Source organism: Enoplosus armatus, chromosome 13 (genome assembly GCF_043641665.1).
Source record: "Enoplosus armatus isolate fEnoArm2 chromosome 13, fEnoArm2.hap1, whole genome shotgun sequence".
Classification (NCBI taxonomy): domain Eukaryota; kingdom Metazoa; phylum Chordata; class Actinopteri; order Centrarchiformes; family Enoplosidae; genus Enoplosus; species Enoplosus armatus.
Window position 1 is genome coordinate 17,008,879 of NC_092192.1, and position 25,807 is coordinate 17,034,685.

General features: G+C 41.3%; 1 protein-coding gene across 4 annotated transcripts; it reads right to left on the bottom strand.

Moving 5' to 3' along the window:
- Nucleotides 1-10,338: 10,338 nt before the first annotated feature.
- On the bottom strand, nucleotides 10,339-24,878 carry ksr1a (kinase suppressor of ras 1a). 4 transcript variants are annotated; one of them, XM_070916864.1, is made up of 20 exons: nucleotides 24,771-24,878; nucleotides 20,389-20,536; nucleotides 19,794-20,283; nucleotides 17,914-18,095; nucleotides 17,492-17,561; nucleotides 17,267-17,350; nucleotides 16,983-17,044; nucleotides 16,787-16,896; nucleotides 16,172-16,340; nucleotides 15,799-15,840; nucleotides 15,410-15,458; nucleotides 15,239-15,290; nucleotides 13,935-14,222; nucleotides 13,652-13,848; nucleotides 13,460-13,556; nucleotides 12,954-13,087; nucleotides 12,458-12,589; nucleotides 12,204-12,339; nucleotides 11,848-11,981; nucleotides 10,339-10,385 (listed from the first exon to the last, which is right to left on the bottom strand). In XM_070916864.1, exons 2-20 carry the CDS (start codon nucleotides 20,495-20,497, stop codon nucleotides 10,379-10,381), a joined length of 2,544 nt encoding a protein of 847 aa, XP_070772965.1. In that variant the 5' UTR covers nucleotides 20,498-20,536; nucleotides 24,771-24,878; the 3' UTR covers nucleotides 10,339-10,378. The 4 variants fall into 4 exon arrangements, with proteins under 4 accessions (XP_070772965.1, XP_070772963.1, XP_070772966.1 ...); XM_070916862.1 differs by lacking the exon at nucleotides 10,339-10,385 and adding an exon at nucleotides 18,597-18,607 and having other exon boundaries at nucleotides 11,637-11,981; nucleotides 15,239-15,293; nucleotides 17,914-18,108; XM_070916865.1 differs by lacking the exon at nucleotides 10,339-10,385 and having other exon boundaries at nucleotides 11,637-11,981; nucleotides 15,239-15,293; nucleotides 19,794-20,280.
- Between the last annotated feature and the right edge of the window lie 929 nt (nucleotides 24,879-25,807).

Here is a 25,807-nt window from a genome sequence, read left to right on the forward strand (position 1 = left end):
ATCAGGTCAGCGTTGCTGCTCAGCGCCTTGATGCGTCTGCTCAACTGGCACACCTTCCATGCCAACAACAAAGTAGAAACCAGCAGAATAGCACAGGCTATGATCAGTCCACCAGTCACCATGAACATTGGAAGACATTCCTTCCTGTAAAACATGCCATTAGGTCTGGTGGTTGTGGTGGGCTGTGGGCCAGGTGAAGGTGGAGTGGTGCGACTATTGGAGACGGTTGTAGGTGACTCAGTGTACATCAAGGTGCTGGTCTCAGACATGCCGCTGGCAGCACTGGTTGGATCAGCGACAGTGACAGTTTTAGCTAGAAAAGGGACGGTTGTGTCTGAATAGCTTGAGTCATTTTGACCCATACCAGTCATCCCAGTAGCAGGCACTGTGATCTTTTCTGCTCCACACAATACTGCACCCAGGATTTCTATGCAGTACAACAGGAGGACGAGGCCATTCATGTTGGTATCTGTGAAGACATGGAATGGCAGTTTAGTATGAAATGAGTCTTGGATTAGAAATGTCAATTTCATTACAAATTTCAATTTCAAGGAGGAGAATTAGGAAGAAGCCCAGACACAATAACACCTTACTATATAATCTATGGGGCAGCCACAATCAAACCAAAATGGTTTGTGTTTCAGCCTCTTTCTTACAAATCACCGTTGGTATGTACTTGCATGTACTTAGCTTAGCTTAGGCTACTAGTTCATTTTACAGTTTAATTTACTTGTTACTTTGCAGATTCGTTATTAATACAAAATATTATCAACTAATAAATTATAATACAAGCTACCCAGCAGTATATATAAAGTAGTTACAATTAGCCCCACCTTTAACGCTGCAACATTAAAGTAATGCTTACACATTAATGCATCCATAGTTGTGATCCAATAATATAATATATATGATTCTGATATGGTCCATTCTGCATGATGAGTCATTTTACTTTTGGTACTTTGAATATATTTTGCTGCTTATACTCACTGCAAATCACATATCCTTTAGATTACGTAATACTTTTCAGATTTATCACTGAAACATTTACAGAGGTTTTCAGTTTTCAGCATCCGTTATCATATCTCTTGCATTGTTTGAGGACATTCGTGAATACAGTTGTACAGCATGTTCCTGAAAATGATGTAAACTCATGTTAAAGTGATGTTAACCCTTAAAACAGTTTACTGTATCTTTTGTAATGTACTAGGCTTTGAAATTGCAAAAATATCACGTATTTCATTAGCATTCAGTTCTCACCCATTGTGTTAAGTTCATACTATTATTCTTTGATCCATTTGTCAGTGCTTACAGGTTTCAAAATAAAAGTATGTATTAATGAAATCTGCCACTTACGCTGTTGGTGATGTTGATATAGTTCCAAGAAGAATAAGGTTTTGATGACGATGAGACAACGTGCGATGGAACTGAGAGACAGTAATCAAAATCAATGGTACACTCATCTGGCTGTCTTGTTCTTACTTCTCCATTTGGACTATAATAAAAATAGGAAGTGGTTTTGGTGTTCTGTTCACTGCTGTAGTTGGTCACGCAAACATCTGCGTGGTGGCAGACGACTATAAATATGAAGCTGAGATGCTGAGGAGCTCTCGCATAGTTTATAATAACTTTGTGTTCTTACTGGCATCCACAAACATATTACGTGACACAACTGCACACGTCTGTCTTCTTCAGTGTCATGTCTTTATTTTTGTCCAAGCCAAAATTGCTCACAGATTACTTTACCTTTTGACACTTTGTCAGTTAATACCACATATAGTGGAACATGTTGCACAGATAAAAGTAAAAAAATATAATTTGCATTGATTGCATTTTATTTTATGTAGTTCCCCTTCTAGTTTCCTCTGTAACTGTACATTTGTGTTTCCTGTGTGATGTCTGCAGCGTGCACCTGCACTTGTAACTCACATTTACACATTAAAGTGAAATGCTTAATTTAGCAAGTTGCCTCATCCCTGCAGATGACACCGGCAACATGCAAGACAGGAACTACCAAACTCAGGATTCATCAATGAGCACACTCCATGCTCCAAAAGCATCTGTTAAGGTTTTGAGGGGAAGACCCTGCAGTGTATGACCCAGCTGGTCAACGTGCAGTATTTTTATCATTAAAGTTATGACACCAAATATCAGTTAAGACAATCTCACTAACATGTCCATCAAAAGGAACTTATAGTAAAACTGATTTAAAAAATGACATAAACACCAATTTAGTTTTTCCACTCAAATCTGTGCCGATAATACTGGACAGCATCTTGTTATTCAGACAGAAGGGGGCGGAGGCAAGGTTGCAAGTGTACAAGACTGCCGTGAGTGCTGTTCTAAATAGTTGACATGTTTATTTATTTACACCACACTGCCATTCAAATATCACAAATCACAAATGTGCCTCAAGGGGCTTTACAGCATACGACACCCTCTCCTTAGACCCTTGATTCATTTCGGATGAGGAGGCCCCCCCGTACCTGAACTTGCCTGTTTGTCTACCTGTACCTGCCTGTAAGTCTATGTATATGTTCATCATGGCAATAAACCATTGAATGAACCAGTCGGCCTGCATTTGGGTCCTATCTCTGTTGCCTCGCTCACACCAGCTGAAACACATCAGGCTAATTATGTGTGAGAGGAAGTGAGAATCGAAGGAAGACAAATGACTTCATGGCAAAAACCCCACTCATTCCCTTGAGAGATGGAAAGTCCCATTTGTCAGCAATCCTTGTAGAGTAAGGGCAAGGCAAGGCATGTTTATTTGTATAGCACCTTTTAACAACTATGCAATTCAAAGTGTTTTATATAAGACTGAAAGGCATTAAGAAAATATATAAAAGAAGCACAAGGCAATATAAAAAAGGCACGCATGAATAGGATTTTAAAAAGAGTAAAACATGAATGAAATGGAACATAAAAATCAGCTAAAATAGAATGAATCCCAAGTTTAACTTTAATTGCAGGGGCAGAAACGTTTTAAGCCCTCATGTTAGATGAGTTGGAGCAGATCTCACGTTTCCTGGGAGTTTGTTCCAGATATGTGGTGCATAAAAACTGAGTGCTGCTCCTCCGTGTTTAGTTTGGACTCTGGGGACATTAACCAGACCTGTGCCAGACCATCTGAGAGGACTGGACAGTTCATAATCAGCACATCAGAAACGTATTTTGGCCCTGAACCGTTATGTGCTTTATGCACCAACAGTAGTATTTTAAAATAAATCCTTTGAAAAATGTAAGTGATCCACATCACTTACAGTATTTGAGCCTACTGAAGATAAACACATGGACACGTTTTTCACAGTCCTGATGAGACGTTTAATTCTTGATATATTCTCAAGGTAATAATAGGCTGATTTTGTAGATGTCTTAATGTGGATGTTTTTCAGGCCTGAGTCCATGACTACACCATTATTTCAGATCTGGTTTGTGGTCTTTAATGTTAGTGATTGGAGGTGAGCATTGACTTTTAATCACTCTTCTTTGGGTCCAAAGACAATTGTTTCTGTTTCATTCTTGTTCAACTGGAGGACATTTTGGCACATCCAATCACTGATTGTTTTTATGCACTTACTGTGCTTGCATGGGACCATAGTCACCTGGTATTGTTCTGTAAATCTGTGAGTCATCTGCATAATGATGTAAGATATTTTGTTGCTTTCCATAATGTGCTTTATTGGGAATATGCAGAAGTTGAAAAGAAGTGGTCTGAGAATGGAGCCTTTAGGAACTCCATGTCATTATTGTATGTTCAGTTATGTAATTACTAATTGACGAAATGTAGTCACTGTCCTTCAAATAGAATTCAAGCCTGTTGAGCACTGTGCTAGAAAGACCAACCCAGTTTTCCTGTCTGTCTAGTAATGTGTTGTGGTAGAAGGCAGCACTGAGAACTAATAATATGAAGAATATGAAGAGTTTATCCTGACTGGTAAACATCGAAATAATTGTTTTGTGTCAAGAGGGTGTTAGGCTGTTGAAAAACAACCTTTTCAATGATTTTACTTAAAAATGGGAGGTTTGATATGGGCATGTAATTTTTCAATAGTGAGATGTCTAAGAGTGGCTTAATAACTGCAGTTTCCAGGGCCTGTGGGAAATAGCCTGAGAGTAGAGACGTTTTAACTATTTGCTATTGCAGTTAAATGCCTTTTTGAAAAAAGTATGAAAGTTCAGGGGCTACTGACACAGGAGGGTTTGTCAGCCAGTAGACAGTAGCAAATACAGCATTATTATTGTTTTTGGTAAGAAGTAGAAGAAGGATTGCCTTGCATTTCTCAGTTCTAAATTAAAAATGGAAGGCTGTCTTTATAGATTTCACAATGCACCTGGAGATTTGTTTTTTGTCACCTGGGTTCTGCTTTTTGACACTCTCTTTTATTAACTTTTACCAGTGTGGCATGGTGGTGTTTATAATGGCATCAATAACATGCATAATGTCACTGAAATGATCTACAAGATCATCTACTAAGACCCAAGCAAAGGCGGGTGGGGAAGAGAATGCCTGAATTAATAATTCACTGCTGTTTTCACTGATACACCGTTGTCAACCTGGGGGTTGTCAACATGAATGTTAAAATTGCCAACAATAACTACACAGTCAAAATCAATGCAGATGGTAGACAGCAGTTCAGGAAAGTCATCACGTTTGCAATGTATTTAGAGGACCTGTAGATGTTTAAAAATGCAGCTCGACATAAGGAGTTCAACTGAGGAATTTCCCATAAGACACCTACTTGCACAGGCTAGAATTATTAAACAAAATGGCAACTCCACCTCTTTTCTTATGCAATGTAGCTTTGCTCAAAAAAATGAATTTGGGGGGCACTACTGCACAGTTATCCTGGTCTAGCCAAGCTTCAGTTAAAAACATAAAATCAAGATTGTGCTTGATAATTAAAACATTAATTAAAGACGATTTGCCTGCCAAAGACCTGATGTTTAATTAAGATAAATTCAGTGTTAAAAGCATTCTTTGCCAATCTTAAGGCAAATTTAACCCTGTGTGGCCATCTTCTCTCCTGTCTGTGCTGATGCCAGGCAGATTTGCTTGGTGCTGATTCTAATGGCCATGATTCAAGATGCAGCAGTGCAGTTCAGTGGCATCCATTTACATCAAATCCTTAGTTCCTTAATCTCAGATTTTTAAAAAAAGATATACCTAAGAGGCGAGATGGGGGGAGCCTGATAAGGCAAACTTTTGGTGACCTTGCTGGCCTTATCAGTCTCGTCAGCCCGGGCAGGAGAGAGCTCTTTTTGACGTCTCCGTTATCAGCAAGGTTGATGTTACAGAATGTGCTTGGTTTGGGTGGAGGCAGATGACGTGGCACTGACTGGGGAGGGTGAATTTAATGCCAGCGTTAACCAGCGCTTCCATTTTTACCAGTGAACCCCAAAAGGGGTGAGGCAGGGGAGAGTGAAGGGAGGAGGAATTGGGAGGCTGATGCATGAGCTGGTTGTCAACACGCTGACATTGGGGCTGTGGTGTTTTGTCTTCGTGGTGCTGAGGCTGCAGTGTGTCAGGGTGCACCATCTTTGGCCTGGCTGATGGGTGTTGCAAACTGAACCAAAAATGGTCCATCAGTACTTTAACTCCACATCTGCTTGGGTGGAGGCCATCTGCCCTGAAAAGATGCCTACGTCAGTAGAACATACGTTAACTGAAATTATCAAAGTAGTTTTCATGTGTTGAGTTCTAAGAGTCTGCTGTTCTGTTGATCCTTCTGTTGACTGTAGTGGGCCACTAATAAAAAACTAGACTTCCAGACTTCCACTTCCAGTTTTAATATTCTTATCACTTATGTTTCTGATTTCCGCATCTTCCATAACCAGAGTTGCAGGTTGCAGTCGCAGGTCATTTGGCACTCTTCATAATACTACGGTGTCCTAATTTATCAGCAGCCACTTCTGTCTCGTTGAGATTTATACATGGTTCAAACCCGTTTTCCAGTTGTAACATCAGGGTTGTCTGTGTTTAAGCCCACGTTTGGCTGTCTGCCAGCCTGATGTCCAGGGTCAAAGTTGGCTGAACTAAATCTATACATTTTTCCCTCTGTGGGAACACAGTCTTGCACTCATCTTTAGGGGTAGCACCCAGATTATCCCAGCCGGTAGAAATCCCATTCACAGCACATGACTTCACTGGTTTTTGTGTCAGTGAGTCATTTAGTTATGGTGTCATTTAGAGCTAGCTCTCCAATTAAATCTTGTCAAATTGAGTTCAGTGGCGCGGGCACAGTGTGACGGGTTTCAGAAGACTTGTTCAGTGCGAATATCCTTGTCTCGACTACGAAAATCATCTGTAACAATTTATGAAAGTCTGTGCACTTCATCGATTCTGATGAGCAGTGAGGCATAGTGCAGTCCAGGGCACAAGTCTGTCAGTAGTCCACTAACTTACTGTTTGGGTCTCGTTAAAACATTGTCTGTAGCAGAAGGCAGTTCAAAGTAATCTCCACCCAGAGTTGTCATAAATTATCCTCTTTGTGATTTAGTTGTTATAGGAAACCTCCTTAAATGTCTCGTAGTTTTGAGACAAGTAGGAAAAAGGAGTGTGCAATGATGTTTCTGAGAATTTGAGGTTTGCTTCAATCGTCACCTTTCAATTTTAAACATGTTTGATATGTGATTTAATCATAAGCATATGAATTGGTTCGGCACATACCAATACTCCTGAAGGTCCTTCAACACTGTTAAATCATCAGGTCCAGAATTTGTTAACTAAAACAAACAAATGTCTAATTGTCATTTCCTTTGATTGCCCTTCAGGGAAGAAAGGCCATTCTGTGTCTGGCCTCCCAATGAAGGAAACAGTTTCCTCCCTCACCAAATGCTGGTCATGTGATCCAGTACCAGTTGGAGACAAAGAGCCAGGATACAAGGTCCTTTCTTTTCTGTTGGATTGATACCAGCATAGAAATCAATCCATCATTCTTATTAGTAAAAGCCACACTTCAGATGCATCCTTACTGATAACAGGTGTCAAGGACTGAATGCAAGCAGTAGTCATCGTTTTACTGACAGCTTTCAAGGCCTATTATTATAAATGAGAGTCATTGCTGAAAAGCTGCATAAGCGCAAATGTGAAAAAAACATGTTTTCTAAAGCTTATAAGGCATTGCCTATGCTAACAGGTTCTGCTATTACAACTATAGATAAATGTGGATTAATCTACATTGTCCAAACCAGATTTGGATGCATGCTCGTCTTACTTAACTGTAGTACTGCTATATCAGATATATATATCTGGTATATCAGATATCAGATATGTTATCCAGAGAAGTCCTCCTAAATGCACTCTCATCAGTTCTTTTCCCCCCATTTCTCACAATTAATTCCAGTGCAGCTTCAGACATTAAACTCACAAATTCAAGTGGTTTCCAGATTTAGCAACATATAAGATGATTCAGTTGTTCCAGGTTATAGAGATACTCTTTCACACCTATTGCATACTATACAAATGAAACAAACATACCATGCCACAAAAAAGATCTGACCAAACTTAATGTAAACTGTGCACAACTCCAGTAAAAACAGCATTGCCTCTCAGTGTGCATTTTGAATATAAAGACTGAAGATGACTATTACTTTCTGCAGGGTCCTTATGCCACCTAGAGGCAAAATGGCATTTTGTACATTATGCAGCAGCTACAAGCATATACATAACGTTCTACTCAAGTGAGCTTGAAGTTTGAAAACATTTTGACAAACTCAGTAATATTCATCACATTTGGGTTATTTGCATATAGAGCGGGGAAGTGAGATCCGATCAAGTGGTCCAAGTGGTCACTGGAGACGCGTGTTGATGCCAGGTGTGCACAGACATACTTGGAACTGTCCACTTGTGATCGGATCACCCAGGACGCATGTTGATACCGGGTCTGAACAGGGCCTCTTTCAGCTTTTCTGTTTACATTTCAAGCAGGACCATCAGGGACTTTGAAACCCACCTGGTGAGCTCTTGTAAGCCTAATATGTGTACAAGCCTCAGACGAGCGAGAGCTCTTCTTGCTACACAATCCGGAGTGGTGCCTTTTAAAAGACGACAACCAGCATTTTCCCACTACACTAGAATGTAGAATTAGTGTAAATAAATACAAATAAACATAATCATGTGCCTCCCATCTTTGTCCCAGTCGGACAACTCTTACTGACTTATAATCAATAATACATTCTTTTTCTTTAATAAAGCCAAATTAACTCATCACATAATGATTAAATTTGTGTATTTTGTGGCATTTTCACATCTCTTATGCTTGTCAGCATTTTATCTTTTTTCTATGTTCATAAAACTGAAATCTCAGTAAAAGCTCCTTTTATCTGTACCTGAATGATTTGTTGCATTTGTTTTCATATAATGTACACAACCCCGTCTACATAGTTAAAATCCAACAACTGGGATGGAGTGTACAATTTAGCTGTTATAAATCTCTTGTTTGGAAGCGAGACTAGAAAATGTTAGTTTCAGTTTTTCTGAGGAACGTAAATTATACTGTAGCCTCACACTGCCAGGAAGGCAATAACTGCACTGCAACAGTGAAACAACACACTATTGTTACATGTCAAGCCTCATTTTATTGTCTTCCATGGATGAAAACAGAAACTGTGTGTACAGAATGGTAGTCACATGCAATACAAAAATATGAATTTTTACAATAACATAAAAAAACATGTATTGGCCCATTCTAAAAAATTGTACAGCTTTTATACATGAAAAAAATATAAATATATATACATCTGTAATAGCCATAGCAGTACCTATTCAAAAATGTTGTGATGTATTTTACATATAAAATGTTTATACAAATATTAGAAGAATCATGTTCATTTGCTATACATTAAATAATGTATGTACATTACATACCATTGGATTTGCAACACAACATTTACTGCAGTCTTTCACCAAAAAAAACCAACCCTACGTATTCCAACACAGTACGCTCACTCAGTCGCACGTGCACCCACACACAACACATAAATACAAGCACGCCAACTGAAGCCAGCAACCACAAACGGTACACACAAGCGCGCACAAGAGGTAATGTTTTAGGAAGATATAGGACACTTTTGCGCCATGTTCCTGATTTATCTTTTGTTTGGTTTTTTTTGCGCTTAGAATGAAATCACTCGTCGTCGTCAAAGACGGATCATTCTAAATAACTCATATTCTTATAAGGTGCACTTTACACTTCAATGGATGGACATTATTATCAAAAAGTCTTTAATCATAAATAGCCAGCATTAGTCTATTCCCGCGTGGATTGTGAATGATGAAGGGAATATTTCACTTGTTTCTTTTCATTTCAACTGCCGTTTAGCATACAGAAGTCTTCATCAGTGCCCTGTTTTCAAATGCATCCAATAAACAGTGAATTTACCAGTTTATACTCCAAAAAAGACAACACACAAGTGAGCATATCACACTGTCCAAGCCTCTGAGACCCTCCTGAAGGAAAAAAAACAAAACACTGCAAATATGACTATTCAAAACCAAACTAAACAACAACAACAATAACAACAAAAAGAGTTCATGATAATTTTTTAGTTGACAAAGTGCATATTGTGTCTAGACATGGGCTGGTGATCATCTCAGCACATGCCATCGCACAAACATTAAAAACTGAGAGAGTGCGAGAGAGAGAGGAGCAGAGAGGCAGTTGGTTTGAGAACATCACTCAAGCAGCCTGTCAAACATGTGTCAACCCCCTCGGGGAAAACACAGATAAATGAAGCGGTCCATTTAGTAGTAGGGTCCATTTTATGTCCAGCTGGTGTGTTTGTTTGTGTTTGTTTGTGTGTGTGTGTGTGTGTGTGTGTGTGTGTGTGTGTGTGTGTGTGTGTGTGTGTGTGTGTGTGTGTGTGTGTGTGTGTGTGTGTGTGTGTGTGTTTCAGAGAGAAAAAGAGCCGTGTGGTCAGGGCCTCGGCGAGAACAACCACATCACAGCAGCACAGAATAGGTGAGCAGGGCCCGAGGACAGGGCAGCCATCAGCAGGCACAGACCACGGCACGCCAGTCAGTCTCAGCACAGACACCACAAGCCAATTACTCACAAGCCTCAGAGTCCCCAACAACATTACAGAACAAAACCAAAAGGAAGGCAAAGAGATATTAGACGAAAGGAAGGAAAAGCTTGAAGGACGACATCTGTGTCACCCGCCCCCCTCCCCCCTCCGCCACACCTCACTCCACCGATCCTCTCTTCCCAACGAGAAAACTCAACGGTTAGACATGGAAGATCAGACTGTGGATTAGTGGAAGCAGTGTCTGTTGCAGGCAGAGGCAATGCTTTGATCAATCCTGTAAGAGTTAAGGATACAGGAGCATGCAAGGCAGACCCAGGCTTTGTTTTGCATTGCTTATGTTGCAGAGTGACTGCTACAACCTAGATTAGAAAAGAGAAAAAAAAGAAAAGAGAGAAAAGAGCAAAAAGGAAAACACAAACGTTAGACGGTTAGTGACAGGTTTACAGTGAAGAAAGCAGCAAGATATTACATACACGTAGATTAGTTAACGGACATTTACTGGATAGAAACAGGTCAGGCTGTGTGAGTTCAATCAACAAATTATTTTTTTAAATATGAATTTGATCATTTTATGACTAAGCAGATCTCTTTACGTCATTGGTATTGATTTCTTTTAAAGAAAACATGCTTGCATCTCTCCCATCATCCAGCTAAACAAAAGTGGGACTTTGGCAATTTTTACTATATAGGATTGCTAGTGAAGCTCCTTAACTACTGATTTTACAGTCTTGGAGAAAACACGATAAGAGGTTTGTGAAAAAGCAAATCATAAATAAGAAGCAGAAAACAAGTGGGAAAACATGGTGTCGTGAAAGCACAGTTGTAATCAAGTCATGTATTTGAATGTGTAGATGTGGCAGCAGGAAGTGGCAAAGCTGATCTGGGTAAAAAGATGACGAAACCCATTGTAGTGCAGAAGTGTACAGGATTACCACGTACCAGTGGAGATGACAACATACTCTAAATCATTTTTTTTACCCCAGGTAAAGTCGGGTCATGACTTTTTAAGTCCAAAAATTCTCCCGACTATTTTTTTTGTATGTATTCAGCTCCACTTCTACGTTTCCCACTTTGGACTCAACTTGAGATGATATGTCAGAAAATGGGCCATATCTATACCTAGTGAGCACAGAGAATTCATTTAACTGAGTGATCACACAGTTTGTTTCTCACATGCATGAGGACAGAAATTAATACAAATTATCTTAAGTCTTTTTTACTTGTCCTACCAGCCTCGTTTAAGAAACTGGAAACTGCCGTGACAACAAACTATCTAATGTGATGTTGCTCACAACATGACAAAATTCTACATGTATTAGACAGTGAAAGTCATGCCCTGTGATACTTTTTTCTGTCAAAATGCGCCATTTCCGCCTTGAGACAATTGTTGTCGGACAAGTAATAAATTAAATTTTACTATTCACATTTACATACAAAACCCACAAAGTTCACATTTCATTAGAGAGCGAGCAACAGCAGAGCTGAGAGGAGCCATGCCTCGGTGCAGTGACAGAGCGTATTTGGGTCATGTGCGATGATGAACAGAAATTATGAAATACTTCAAAACTATTTAACTTATCTTATTTTCAAAATATCAAGCATGTATCCATTTATGAGTCTTATCTATAAATAAGACGATGTAACCCAAACCCTAACCCCAAGGCTGAAAAAACTGTCAATGTCAATGACTGATAGGATCATCACTGACGAGCCATTGTACCACAAGGAACCAGAAAATTCACAATAAGGGATCTTTTTTTTCTTTTTTTGGTTTTCACATGTCCAGTGTCTTCACATCGTCCTTCGGTTCTGGATACCTACTCTGCAGACTTCCAGAAGTGTCCAGGGTGGGACAGCCTGCGGTTGAGTTTGGGCAGCTTCTCCAGCATGTCGGCCAGCTGGGTGAAGGTCGGCCTCTCTCGCAGGTCGTAAGCCCAGCAGGCAGAGAGGATCTCCTGAGACGACAAACCACTTTGAGACAATGCACCTGGCAAAGCACTGAGCCCTGCACTCACTGGACTGTGGACTATGAATGAGGATCGATCTAAAAGGTTTCGCAAAATTTTGATATCTCTGTACCACTAGAGCACGGAGGATTATTTGCCACTCTTATACAAGCAGAATAAACATGTACTTTTCTGAATGACTGACACACTGTTGCATCTTTTTCAACTCACAGTGACCTCCTTGCCAAGGCTGATCTCCGCCAAGACCTTCTTTATGCCCTCTCCGCTCCCCACCTGCCAGATGGTAGCTTCCACAGGCTGGTTGGTGATTGGCCAGTCCCTAGCTTGAAGCTCATACCAAATGGTGCTTAAAGGGGCAAAACAAAAGTATAATTATTCTGTCATAACGGGAAACTCTCAGTCAGAAACAGGTCTCCAGAGCCGAAGTTAAGTTAAGTTAAGATGCATTAGTGTGCAGAACTTACCCAAAGGCGTACACATCTGCCGAGGTGGAAAAAGGAAGGCGGTCCTCATTGTTACCTGGGCTCATCCTGCGCACAATCTCTGGTGCGAGATAACAAATCCAGCCGTGTGGAAGTTTTAGTTTGTTCTCACGCCTGGAGGAAAAAAAAAAGTACATATTTTCAGCAACAAATCAAATGGAGTGGAAAATCTGAATGAAAAGATACATTAACTAGAGTGGAAAATGCATTAACTCAATGCAATCCACCTCCAACTCCTGTATAGTATAAAAGTAGTATAAAATTTGTGCGGTGTGTTCAAAATATGCTTCAAAAACAAGAGTGTGCTTGAAATTATTCAGATTTTAAAAACAGGGGAGCAAAAAATACTGGCTGACAAGGGAGATGCCTGCAGGGAGCCACTGTGGACCTCAGCAATTATTACAAATCACTGGACGTCCCCCAGCTAATAGTGTGAACAGCACTTTAGCTGAGGTTGTGTTTTTAAGGCGTTTCTTACCTCCCCTCCTGAACAACTCCGGAGATCCCAAACAGCCCGAAGTCTGTGATCACGACTTTATTGGTGTCATGAAAAACATTCTTTGACTTCAAGTCTTTGTGAACAATGCCTTTAGCGTGCAGATAGCCCATTCCCTGTATCACAAGACAAGTATTCAATCATTCAAGTCTTTTTGCTGTGGCATTGGCTTTTCATGCAACTACCATGCACATAGAGACTTGGACTGAACTGGCAACATACTCTTGGGACACAAAGAGCAAAATAAAGTATTCCAAACTAGAAAAATATTTAATAAACAATAACACATTTAATATATTTGACTTTGTTATAATACAGATTTCCTGTTTCTTATAATGAAAACAAATTCTTGGCATGTAACCTCAGGGTTGGAAAAGTCCGCTTGTTGACATGAAATGTGGCTTCAACACCACATTTAAGTGCTTATATCACAGTCTCTTACAAAGGCCTCGATGAGAGCTTTGAATAAATAGTAGAGAAACAATTACCTTTACGATCTCCTGGGCAATTTGTCTCGTCTTATTAATATCCAAAGTGTTTTTAGTGTCTCGAACAACTGAATACAGTGTCCTCCCTTTACAGAAACTGCGGGGAGAGAGAAGAAAAGGTTAAATTAAGGATGAAAACATGCATTCATGTTAACATCATTTTAAAGGTGTGTTAGATATTTCTGCCGTCACCTGGTGATGATGGCTAGGTGGGGTGGTGCCATGCAGGCCCCCATGAAGAGGACCACATTCTCGTGCCTGGTCTGTCTGTAGTTCATCACCTCTTTTTTAAAGAGCTTCAGATGGTCCTGATTGTTCCCATCAATCTCAAGAAGTCGGATGGCCACCTCCCCATGCCACCGACCCTTATGCACTTTGCCCCAACGGCCCTGCACGAGCAATCAACAACTTCAGCAAAAGGGACTTTTTCGGAACATGATGCATATACAATTAGCGTCTAGGTCCGATTCCTCACCTTTCCTATGAGTTCCCCGAGGTCCAGCTGCTCAAAGGGTATGTCCCACTCCTGCAGATAGACACTGGTCTGACTGGCCTTGCGGGAGATGGGGCCCTTCCACTGGTTTCCCCGGGAGCTGGGCAGATCATCCAGGTCATCGCACTCACCGTCTGATCCGACGTTCATCCTAATGTCCTCCCCGTCGTCCTCATCCTCACCTTCGTACTCATTTTCCTCCTCGTCTTCCTCATTATCCTCCTCCGCTTCGGGGTCTTCATCTTCATCCTCAATTTCCTCCTCCCCTTCCTGCAAGAGTGTAGCGATTGCTTTGGTAATAGGTAGGTCAAGTTGTGTGTATGTGAAGATGTACTACTTACTGGCAAATGTTTCTATTCTTACAAAATACTTGAACGTTTCTACCTACATTAGAAAATGGCAAAATGGGATAAAACTGCATATACTGCGTCTGCATCTCCCTATTAGATGGTTACATATTAGGTCTTATATATAATAACAATATATTCTGTAAACGTGAGCCAGGTATTGACTTTTTTCCTTTGTCTCCAGCTTTGTGTTGCTATCTCAGTTGCAAAATACTCATATTTTGATGTCAGCAAGACTCCTGGTTAAATGAATAACATCACAGCCCCGGCACCATCACAGTCAAACAGGTCAACCTGGTTCCAATGAACACATGTCAGAGGAGCTGTTGTTTTTGGTTAATGCCAGGCCATTCACACTCAAGTTACAAGAATCCTTTAATCTGGGTACTTGAATGACGTGAAAAATTGCTATCATCACACTGCAGTACTCTACTACTACTACTAATAAAAAAAAGACCTGATTTAATGCAACGGATCGACTGCCCACAGTTTGACAGAAAAGACTTTGACCCCCGTCTCTGTGCTCTGACAGCTGATTTACAAAACTCATCTTGGTGCCATAACAAACATCTATTGAGATGCTCCTCTGCCATAAAAATCTGGGTCAACGTCACCATTTCCAGCTTTGTCAATAGGTTAACGGACTATTTTGCATCCCGTGTCGACAGTGCAGTGCTTCCCAAAGGCTGTTTACGCTCATTATTACTCAGCAAGCTCCATAATGACCTGTGAGTGTTTCCGTCCATCCACTCATTTTATTTCTTTTGATATCCCCGTGCTACCTTTGATGGACGACAATATCAGCGTCCAAAAATTGAACAGAATGTGCTGCGAGATGTATTTCAGAAATATGACTCTGAACAACCTCATGATACTGAAAGTAAAACCTGAACTAAAGTGTATTTTGCAGTCTGCATACACAACATGTTGCAACGTTACCTCTTCATCTTCATCTTCTACCAGCTCCGCATCCGCTGATTGCTCTATCTCACTGCTGTGATACAGAGAACTGACATCAGAGGGGCAAAATCCAAGACAAACTAAATAATTAAAGTACTGTGTCATCATTGAAACTGACTGAACTTGATTTCTTTAATATAAATGTCTTACACAGTGTCTTGGAGGACATCAGGGTGCAAATGAGCAGGACTGGAGACATCTGTAGAGAAAAATCAGATGGTTAAGGAAGGAATGCGAGGGGCAAAAATTCTATCTCTCTTTACCCCCCCCCCCTTTTGTTTTTTAGGAAACCCTCAGGCCCACCACATGCAGAACATGACTGCTCATGCAATTTCCCACTACCACCAGCAGATGGTGTCAAAAGGCCGTTAAGAGTCAACATGCAATCCTAGTGCTGGCACACATTTAGAGACAGCTACAGTAACTGCCACAACCCTAAAAGCAAACATGCAGAGGGCGGAGAGAGCTGCAGGGAATCTTTGGAGGGTGGAACGACGGGAGAATAACAATGCAGCGTGACGCTTTGACCATCAACTCACCAGGGAAGATAAACTGCTGTCTATGCTGAAAGTAACAAGCAGCTTTTGTAAAACAAAAAAAGAAAAACAGAGAGGGAAAGGCCGACAAGCATGGCAGGGGAGAGAGACCTTTGGTTAGAGAAGCTTTGAATGGACAGATCTTGTAAAATGCACTTTTGTTTTTTCAGTGTTAACGTCATATATGGTGAGAGAAGGGAGGAGAAGGGTGTTTGTGTGGTGTAATCGGGAGAAATCAAGAGAACAGTGTTAGCATGCACATTTCAGTATGTACAGTACATTTATCTAGTGTTTGTTTGTGTTTGTAAGGCTGCAGTATCTGGCTATCTGTATATGTGTATTTCCACCTCTGTATCCATGCTTCTGTGAGGCCTACCTGGGAAGTTGAAGCGGCTGTCTCGATGGCCTTTGGGCGAGGGGTTAGGTGGTGGAGTGGCGCTGGGGGGATTGCTCTGCTGGAAAGGTGCCGGGGAGGAAGGTGTAGACGAGGTGGTGGAGGACGGATTGCTGCTGGAGTCCAGCTGGTTCAGCACTGGAGGATGATCCTGGTGGGGCAGGGAGTAGATAAACTGTTATTTTATATCCTATTTAAGATGACTTCTACAGCTTCTACACTTTGTTTTACTTTCATTTTAGATCGCACCAGCCGATCTGATTTCCAGGCAGAAATAAGGATTGCTTGATGGCATAAAATGGGGAGAGGGAATCTTTACAATATTTTGAAAGGGCAGATGGTGAAAAGACTGAAAGAGTTACTTGTCTTTTCTGTCTAAAACAAACACAACAAACATGTAGAATTGGATCAGGTAGAGGTCACCTGTGCAACAGGAACCAATGGGGATTATGGAAAATGTGGTCTTCATTTTCATATATACAAACCACAAAAAAACAAACAACAAAACTCTAGTCTGGCACTTTAGTGACACTCTACTCTATGGCTTCATTGATTTATATATTTTATATCAAGGTGTCCTCCTAAGCCTTTTTTTACCTTTTTTGTGATGGCCTTAGGTAGTGTGCCAAACTGTGGTGCTTCTGGCGGCCGGTCCACAGGGTTGTTTATATCAGATGGAACAGACTCGGTCCTCCGAATTTTGGCGACTAGAAGAGAAATTGGAAATGTCCAAATGTATATGCACAATACAACGTGTCCATCAACTGCAGACTGAGGAAAAAACAAAGCTTACTTGGCAGAAAGGAGATTCTGCAGGATGGGGCTTCCTTTGTGCATTTGTTGTGGCACTTTAACCTGCACAGAAAGTAGGCAGCACGTGAGAGACCCAGTAGCTATCAGTATATGGCACCTAGAGCGCTCTTAAAGTCCAGCTCCATGCACTCTCACAGCCAACAACTCAATCCTGTCAGAGCTTCCTCTTCTGTTTCCTTATTCTAGCCCCGTTAACGTGCTAATGTTCTACGATCTCAGTCAAGTTGAGTGACTAACCCTTTAAATAGAAAGCGCTCAACTCACCGACAGTGTTTGCACTTAACCCCAAACATCATGTTCTTCTGGCACACCTGACATGTCTGGGATAGCCAGGACTTGGTTGAAAACCTACAGAAACACAAGAAATGCTGTTAAACCTACGGCATTACATTACAGTTCAGTTATTATCAGTACATTTAATTCGTTATATCATTAATAACAAATCTAGCTTGCTTTATTATACTGACGCTGTGTAAAAGGAAGACATACCTGTGTGTGACTGCTAGGCCTATGTCCCTCCTCACTGCTTGTGGGGAGCTGCGATGCACTGCTACGTTATCTAGCCGGGGAGAAAGACAGAAGGGGAGAAACATCAAGGAGAGGATTTAACTATTTAGATTTTGTCATTAGAACAGGGCTAAACCACATTCGGGATGAGATTCCCTCACACAGAAAGTATTGTGGAAAACCTTCCGTGCTCGCACTTGAATGCATGTGGAATGAAGATGAGGAGTAGTCATTTTTCAGAACCAATTACACAAACAAATTAGGCTTATTTAGTCCAGACATCCCTATTATTTCTGACGGGTCATTTTGGATAAACATTCTAATCTAAAACAGACTATATTTTGATGTGTCAAACGTATTCACCAAATCAGCAAAAGAAAAATGTATACACGTGCATGACTCACTCTTAATGGTGCTATGCTCTTCCAGGAGGGTGGGCGTGCCGGGCAGGGTGTAAGATGCCGTAGTGGCAGCTGGGGTGACTCCAGGAGCGCGCGCAGACATGATGGGGTAACGAGAAGGCGAGTCCTCACATCCATTCCCATTGACTTGCATATTCTGGAGCAATTTATTCTTTTTAACACACCTGGAGAAAGGGAAAGCAAATGACGATCAGAGTATCAGCAGGTCCAGTATATTGGTAAAACCTAGACTGGATACCACAGCAGGTCCACAGCATGTTTAATCACCATCCTGTCTGGGGAAGGTTATATAAGAGCTAGAGAGAGGCACATTGGAGAACCTAAATAGCATTGGCAGAGGATAGCAAGGGTGACATCCTTAACACCCAGACTGAAGTCACAAGGGCCGACGCACCACGCAGTGCCAGTTCTGTGGTTTATACACACACATGCACACGTGAGCAATCGCAGTTGGAGAAATAATCCATTTGCCTAATTTAGTCTCAAGTTCTGCTCACTCTCACACCTGTCACCTGTTTTCAGAGTGCCGTTGTAACATAGTGTACAGTTTGTACAAAGCCAGGATAAACTAGCAGGATCGTCTGAGTGTGCGTTAGACGCATTGGATCTATGTCAGCCGTATTTACTTCTGCCTGTGCCAGTTTTTTTTCTTTTCTTTTTTTTTTTTTCAGGAAAGCTTTCCGTAAACAGACAGGATATTATGGATAAACATGTGCCTTGTTTGTGTATGTGCATCCAATCACAATAGAGAGAGAGAGAGAGAACAAAAATGAGGGAGAGAGGGAGAGATTGTGTGTGTCTCGCCACCTCTGAGCATTAGTCCTAGGAAATACTTCCTGTTTTGACATGAGTCATAATCTCTGGGAATCTGTGTGGGGATTAGCTCCACTCATACAGCCAGAGCAAAGGAGCAACAGGCAGGATGTGAAAGGATGTGAAAGAGGGCGAGGGAGAGACAGAGAGAGAGAGAGAATGTGAGCATGTCTAAGGAGAGCTCTGCTTCTGTCCGGACACAGTGGAGGACTGAGGTGAGAACGAGACACTGTGTGTGGAGATTCTGCAGGTTAATTGTCTAATTTTGTAGTGCTCGAGGACAGTTTGGCCTTGTATAGTGAATATTCACCTCTGTGCCTTATTTAAACAGTTCTGGATAACAGAGTGTATGGAGTCGTCAGAAATCTAAAGCAGTCATTCAGTTGATAATAGTATGAAACAGAAATAAACAAAAAAATCTTCACATTTGAGATAATAACTAGATCATGTCTGCCAGTTTTGTTGATAAATGACATACAATTATTAATCCCCTATTGTAACTGGCATTCATTCATTTTGTGTGGATGAATTAATCGCTTAATCAATGTAAGAAATTAACAGCAGCATGACTGGCTAACCATTACATTGTAACCATTACGCAAACATACTGTATAATGAGAATTCATTGTATTGTCTCGTGTATTAGTAATGGAAGTAAAATTGCAGTAGACCCCAAAACGAAAAATCTGCTAAAATAAAACGAGGCTTGAGAAAGTAAACACAGATTTTCAAATCGTTTAGGTCTTAACAGGACATCTGTGTTAGCATGATCAGATGCTTAGATTAGAAATACTGTCAAAATCAGGCTGTAATAATGCCTGCATACTATAATTAAAGACTCAAATGCTAACTAACTAAAACATATTGCTCTCCTCTCACAGCACTTTCCCCCCACACTCCCCAAATGCTGGTAAACCTGTGCTAACAGTGGAAATCTGTTCTGATCTGAGGATTCCCATTTATTCCTTATCTGACCTACTTATGAAAAGCTCTTGATGAGGTGAATTCTGTCACAGCGTGTCTGTCCGAACAGCTTTCTGAGCACCTACTTGTTGGTGGGTGGGTCCTCGATGCGGTTGCCCAGCTGGGACTCGTGGCTTTTGCTGCGCGTCAGGGTGATGTTGGGAAGCAGATGCAGCACTTTGCGGGACGGAGGTGGAGGGGTGCAGGGGGGCTTCAGGCGGTGACGCCTCTTTGAGGGCGGAGTTATGGGTGGGGTGGAAGTGTGTCCGTGGAGCCGAGCTGCGTGAGCTAAGGACATCGGGAATGGATCTGTGAGAGGGCTTTCACTGTGGACATATGATGCCAGGGCCTCGGGCGTGGGCACCGCTGACACAGATCCCGAGCGGGGATGAGGGAAGGTAGCGCAGGGAGTGGATGGGGTGGAATGGATGGTGGAGGGGCGGGCGAGAGGTGAAGGACTGTGAGGGCGGAGTGGAGTCCCCAGGCTGGTTAGCTGGTCTGCAGTCAGTAAAGAGCCGCTGTCCCTCCTTGTGGGCTCAGACAGCCAGGGACTACCGTCTTCCCTCAGTTCACCTCCTGGACAGCAAACAACACAGAAAAAAACACCACCTGTAAAAACCCCAAGGAGAATACAATGTGGTGCATTCAATCATGGAGGCTCCCAATGGAGTAAACACATACCTGATTCAGTGGCACTCTTCAGACAGGAGAGAGCAGCACTGAGCCTGGCACATTCTTCTGAACTGGACCCTAGTCTTCGCATTGTATCCCTCACCTGAGCACCTGTCATCTGCAGTAAGGCATCCAGGGACAACTTTGCTTCCACTGCCTGCAGAGGGGTAAGAGAAAAAGAAAAAGATAACATACAAGAATGAGCAAAAACACAAGCAATATGCATGATCTATTATTGGGAAACTAGAAAAACAATCAGCCGGTATACCGCTAAGGGGAAATCAGTTATAGTGTATACACATTAAATCAGATTGATGGTGATTATGTGCTAAATATTAAGAAACAAGATGTGCATTAGCCTTCTCCTGTATCTAAAACCTCACACCACTACTGTGGACATAATATAAATAAATAAAAATTGACATTTGTGTCACAGGAGAAAGCAAAGAGACTGAGAAGTGGTTTATATAACATCAATACAAAACTAGTCATCTAACAGTGCAGTGGTCTCTGTTAGATAGACACAGTATTCAGCATTAAAAAGGGCAGTATGGTAGAGTCTTAATAGGTCATACAACTTCTGACTTGCACTGTTCCTGGAAATCAGTGTAATGATATTTCTTTGAGGCATTTCACATGTGACATCTTCTACTTATCTAGGAGTTGAGTGCAGATTATACAGTACTACATGCCTGTATCAGTAGATAGTAGTAAAAACAGGTTGGGGTCACGTTTGAGTCAAAGTCAAGGCAGAGACTTTTTAAGGTCAAGCTTGAACTACGACTCATTCAGATTCACTCAGGATTTCCTATCAAACCCATGTATATTATTAGATAGTGTGATCAGAGGTGAAGGAAACTCTGACAGCAGCTAACAGGAAGACAACAGACATGTAATATGCAGAGTGGATACACACAGCACAGCATTGTGCAAATAGAGGATTCCATTAGTCAGAGTGGGAGGCAGACTGGGTAGCACTGGTAGGCTCAGACAAGACACAGATACAGGGCTGCAAAGACTGAATACACTGCAGCCTGCTTCAATCAAAAAAGTTAGTGGTAGTGGTTAGGGCTGGGGTTAGGACAAGTCTCCATGGACTTAATGTAAGTCAATGTAATGTCCCAGAAAGTGATACATATCAACCTGCAACCAACTACAAATAAGACATTACAATGTGAATCAACTATTTCATCACGCAATTACGAGACAGCCAAATGCAGCATTACTGAGAGAGAAAGCAACAGGGTACTGGGTACTCTAGTTATGCTGCTATAGGCCTAGACTGCTGGGGGACTTCCCATGATGCACTGAACTTTCCTCCTCTCCCTCTTCATCTTTACACATTCATGTCCCACTAATGCATGTTACTAACTGTATATCTTCCCCGGAGTTTCTTTGCACCTTTCTCATCTCGCAGGTTCCTGTGGATCGTGGTCCTGGTATGCCTGGCTGCTGCCGCCATGGGCCTGCTCGACTCTTATCGCCACAATTATTATTATTAGTCATAGTTCTGTTATTGTTAAAGCTGTTATTGTTATTATTAGTCATATTTCAGTTTTTATTACAGCTGTAATTACTATTAATATTCATATTTCCATTATAATTATAGTTGCTATGGCTATTACTAGTGCTGCTATATGTCTGTCTGTCTGTCTGTCTGTCTGTCTGTCTTGGGAACTGTTGGGTCTCTGTAATAACATTATAAAGAGTACGATCTAGACCTGCTCTATTTGTAAAGTGTCATGAGATGACCTTTGTTGTGATTTGGCGCTATATAAATAAAACTGAATTGAAAAAATTGATTAGGTTTTTAAACTGAATTTGGTTAGATTAATAAAACCAGCCTTGACCCTTGTTAGCTTCAGATACATTAGCAACAAATTCATGGTGGAAAATTACAAATATAACTTATATAACTATCTATAACCATTATAACTTAATAAAAAAAACACTGAACAGATGCTTTGTGCAGAAGGTTAACCATCTGTACTCATTTTCAGTAGCAGATTTTGATTCTGACATTATGCTCGCTTGCCAAAGTAGTCAAGTGAACTTAAATTTAAATTGTACCTTCACATTGGTTGATCACCATTTAGGTAAATAGTAATTTGAACATTAAGCAAGGGCCTTTGTTGAAGGACGATCCCTTGCTGTATGTAGGCCTTTCTCTGTTTCCATCAGTTATACATTATCCAACACAATCAGAACACTGAATAGAATAGAAAAGAATAGCTGGGGACCCAGGGATTGAAGACTAGATACTGGAGCTCTATGGATACAGGCCTGCGAGCCTGAGGTATCTACTGTTTATTTCATGTTCAGTAGGCAAAATGACAGCCCAAACTGTTCATGCATCACAGAAGGAAATAGGAGACAGAGTTTAGGATGTTTTTTGACATGGGAAGTACGCAATCGCTTATCAGCCAGGTTAAACCCTTGCTCTGAGAGGGCAAACACTGATCAGAAAACTAGGGCATCCTCCCACACTCATGTGTACACTGTAAGCAAAAGGAAGCGCACACACACATACATACACACACACACACACACACACACGCACACACACACACACACACGCACACACGCACACACGCACACACGCACGCAAGGGTGAGTGACGCGATATTCAAAAGTGGCTGTGGGCCCTCCGCTCCCCTCCCACCTACTCACTCATAATAACATTACAATTTTAGCTCCACGAACAGCATAGCTCGGGTACATGATTGCTGTACTGCGGCCTCCTTGATACAGTATCATTGGTCAGAATTGCTACGTATATGTACACAGTAATTAACATCAATGAGTCTACACATTAAGTCAAGTGGGTTTTAGTTAATATGGGCTCCTTACTGTTTGGCATTTTAGCGTTCTCAGAATATAATACTCACGTGCACATACAGCAGTTAGACATAGAACTGAAAAATGAATGCACCTCTAAAAGGTTATAATACAAACAGGTGAAATGTACTCAAATAAAAAAGGTACATTTAAACCCTATTTTTGTTTTATAATTTAGGGAGGTTTCTAGTCTCACTTTGGCCTTCCTCGAAATGCTTTGGCAACCTTTTTGTTGTAGCAAGCCCGGGGTTAATCAAGATAAGGCTTCTTAGTCGAGCCACAGACAAAATTAATTAGTGTACAGAAGGACACACACATGATCATTTAAGAAGCTTGCCAACATGGCATCCACATGCTTGATAACATTACGCAATACCTCACTGTCAGTCGCAGCATGGATCTGGATACCAGGTTAGAAACAAATAATAATAATAAATAAATACTACACACAATCATTGTAATGTTTTTGGGCCATCCATTACATAATCCAGCCCTCATAGCATAGAGTGAAGAGATGCACGGTAGAAATCTCAATCTAATGCTGTCTGCTTTAAATGGGTCATCATTACACCATGACGGCTCTACATGTTTTGGGAAATCCCTGTTGGTACACAAGACATACACACAAACGAGCACTTTCACAATGCCATCAAAAAAACCTCTTTTCGAGCACAAAGCTAAATTCTTTGAAGGGAAGGCGGCGAGGTTTAAACTGAGAAGCAAACAGAGCACTGAGCGCGACAGATATGACTAAACCGTAAACAGAAGTACAAATAATCAGAACAAGGCGGTAAACCCAAACAAAAAGCATGCACAAGCTCGGGACATATTAAAGAATAACAAGCGTGGAAACATTTCAAATTAGCAGGTTACATTTAGGTCAAGGACCAAAGACAAACAGACAAGAACAGTGAAAACATACAGTAGCTGAGAGGGATTAAAACAGTTTACAGCAGCGCAGGAAGGGGAGCCAGTGGAGGGACAGGAAATTACAACTAAATATGACCAACAAATCATGTGGTGGAATAACAACTGCGCTAAACCTGCGAAATAAGGAAATGAATGCATTTGATATATTTTTGTCAGGTGTGCATAGACAGCTAGTTGTTGGGAGCTGGTATAAGACGCACAAGTGGTGATCCAGAGGACATAGTCACTAAACAGAACCCTATGTCCACACACACACACAGTTTGTCTAAAGGAGGACAAAATAATCTTATCTGAGTGATAGCGAGGAGTCACTCCCCCCTCCATATTAGTCTCATGAAACATGTTTTATATATTCCTTGAAAAAAATGTGTTCAGATTTGTTGCCACTGTTTGTAGCTTAAATATCATGATCACGAAAAGGACAGAGCTTCTCTTCTAGAAAGACATTTTGACGGTCACTGGTCAAGTATTCCTCATGCACATGTGAGCGGGGGAATAAGTACACAAACTGAATCCACATAAATGTGACACAAACACAGTCACCCAGGCCACAGAGGGAGAGAGAGAGAGAGAGAGAGAGAGAGAGAGAGAGACTGACATTCATCCAAAACAATGTGACCTACCTTGATGAGCTCTGGTCGCAGGTTGATGGTGCGTAGCCAGTCTCGTAAGTGTGGGTAGCTGTCCAGGGCCTCGGGCCTCTCTGTCTCTGGCACTTTTTGCTTGCACTGCAGCTGTTTACAGATGTATTTCATCAGCTTCACCTGCAGGGAGCAATAGAGAACACAGTGCAGATGGGAGGGGCAGGTTAGAGGGGAGACTCACAGCGTGCTAGGAGCTACAGCTAAGATAGGGCCAAATCCCTCATACCCTATCTGACACACTATATATATATACATATATATATATATATATTTTTTTTTTTTTGCATCAACAGATGCCTCTTTAATACAATAAAGGTTTACCTTATGTATGAATTACTTCATACTCACGCCTTTTTTCCATCTTGAACTCAATGTACCTGCAGTAACGATTCCAGTGTTTGTTTAACCCAATTTCCCAGTGCCCCCAGTGCACAAGACAGTTAATTAGATATAAACAGCTATTATCATAGAGAGGAACAATGAGCTGGTCATCTAATGAGAGCATCTGCGGTGCTGGCACAGCAAACAAGTATATTTGGAACAAGGAAGCAGATTAGTGACATAATGACAGAAGAAAGTGCCATATGACCAGTCATTTTCCAGCTAGTTTCAGAGGCGCCGTGCTCTCTGAAAACATGGTACAGAATTGCATTTTTTTGTCACAATCAACCACATATGTATGTAGTATGGCATAACATCAAAATATGGCAAAATTCCTGTGTGAGAGAATGACCCTGCACTCTGGTCTGCTCCTCCTCTCATGAGAGCCTCCCCAATGTCTCCACATTCTGGTGCTGATGAAGCAGGGGAGTGAATGAAGAGGAGATAAGAGAAGAAGAAGAACAAAAGCTTGCCTGCCGAGATAGTCCTCATAACATCGCTCAGGGTAGTAGCTTACTGGTGCACAGTGAACCCGCCCGTCTTCCTCTTGATGCTTGCATCTGCTAATCAGCACATTAATGACTAAAGCCCTGGTAAAGACCTTTGCTGTAGTGTCTCATGGCGTGGGGCGCATC

What these genes read in the sequence shown, in the direction of transcription:
- ksr1a (XM_070916862.1), bottom strand. Translation starts at nt 20,497, where the DNA reads ATGACAGGTGCTCAGGTGAGGGATACAATGCGAAGACTAGGGTCCAGT. An exon ending in GGCCTAGCAGTCACACACAG is followed by an intron (nt 17,351 to 17,491) that starts GTATGTCTTCCT and finishes GTGTTTCTGTAG; the next exon opens with GTTTTCAACCAAGTCCTGGC. An exon ending in CTAAGGCCATCACAAAAAAG is followed by an intron (nt 16,341 to 16,786) that starts GTAAAAAAAGGC and finishes CTGCCCCACCAG; the next exon opens with GATCATCCTCCAGTGCTGAA.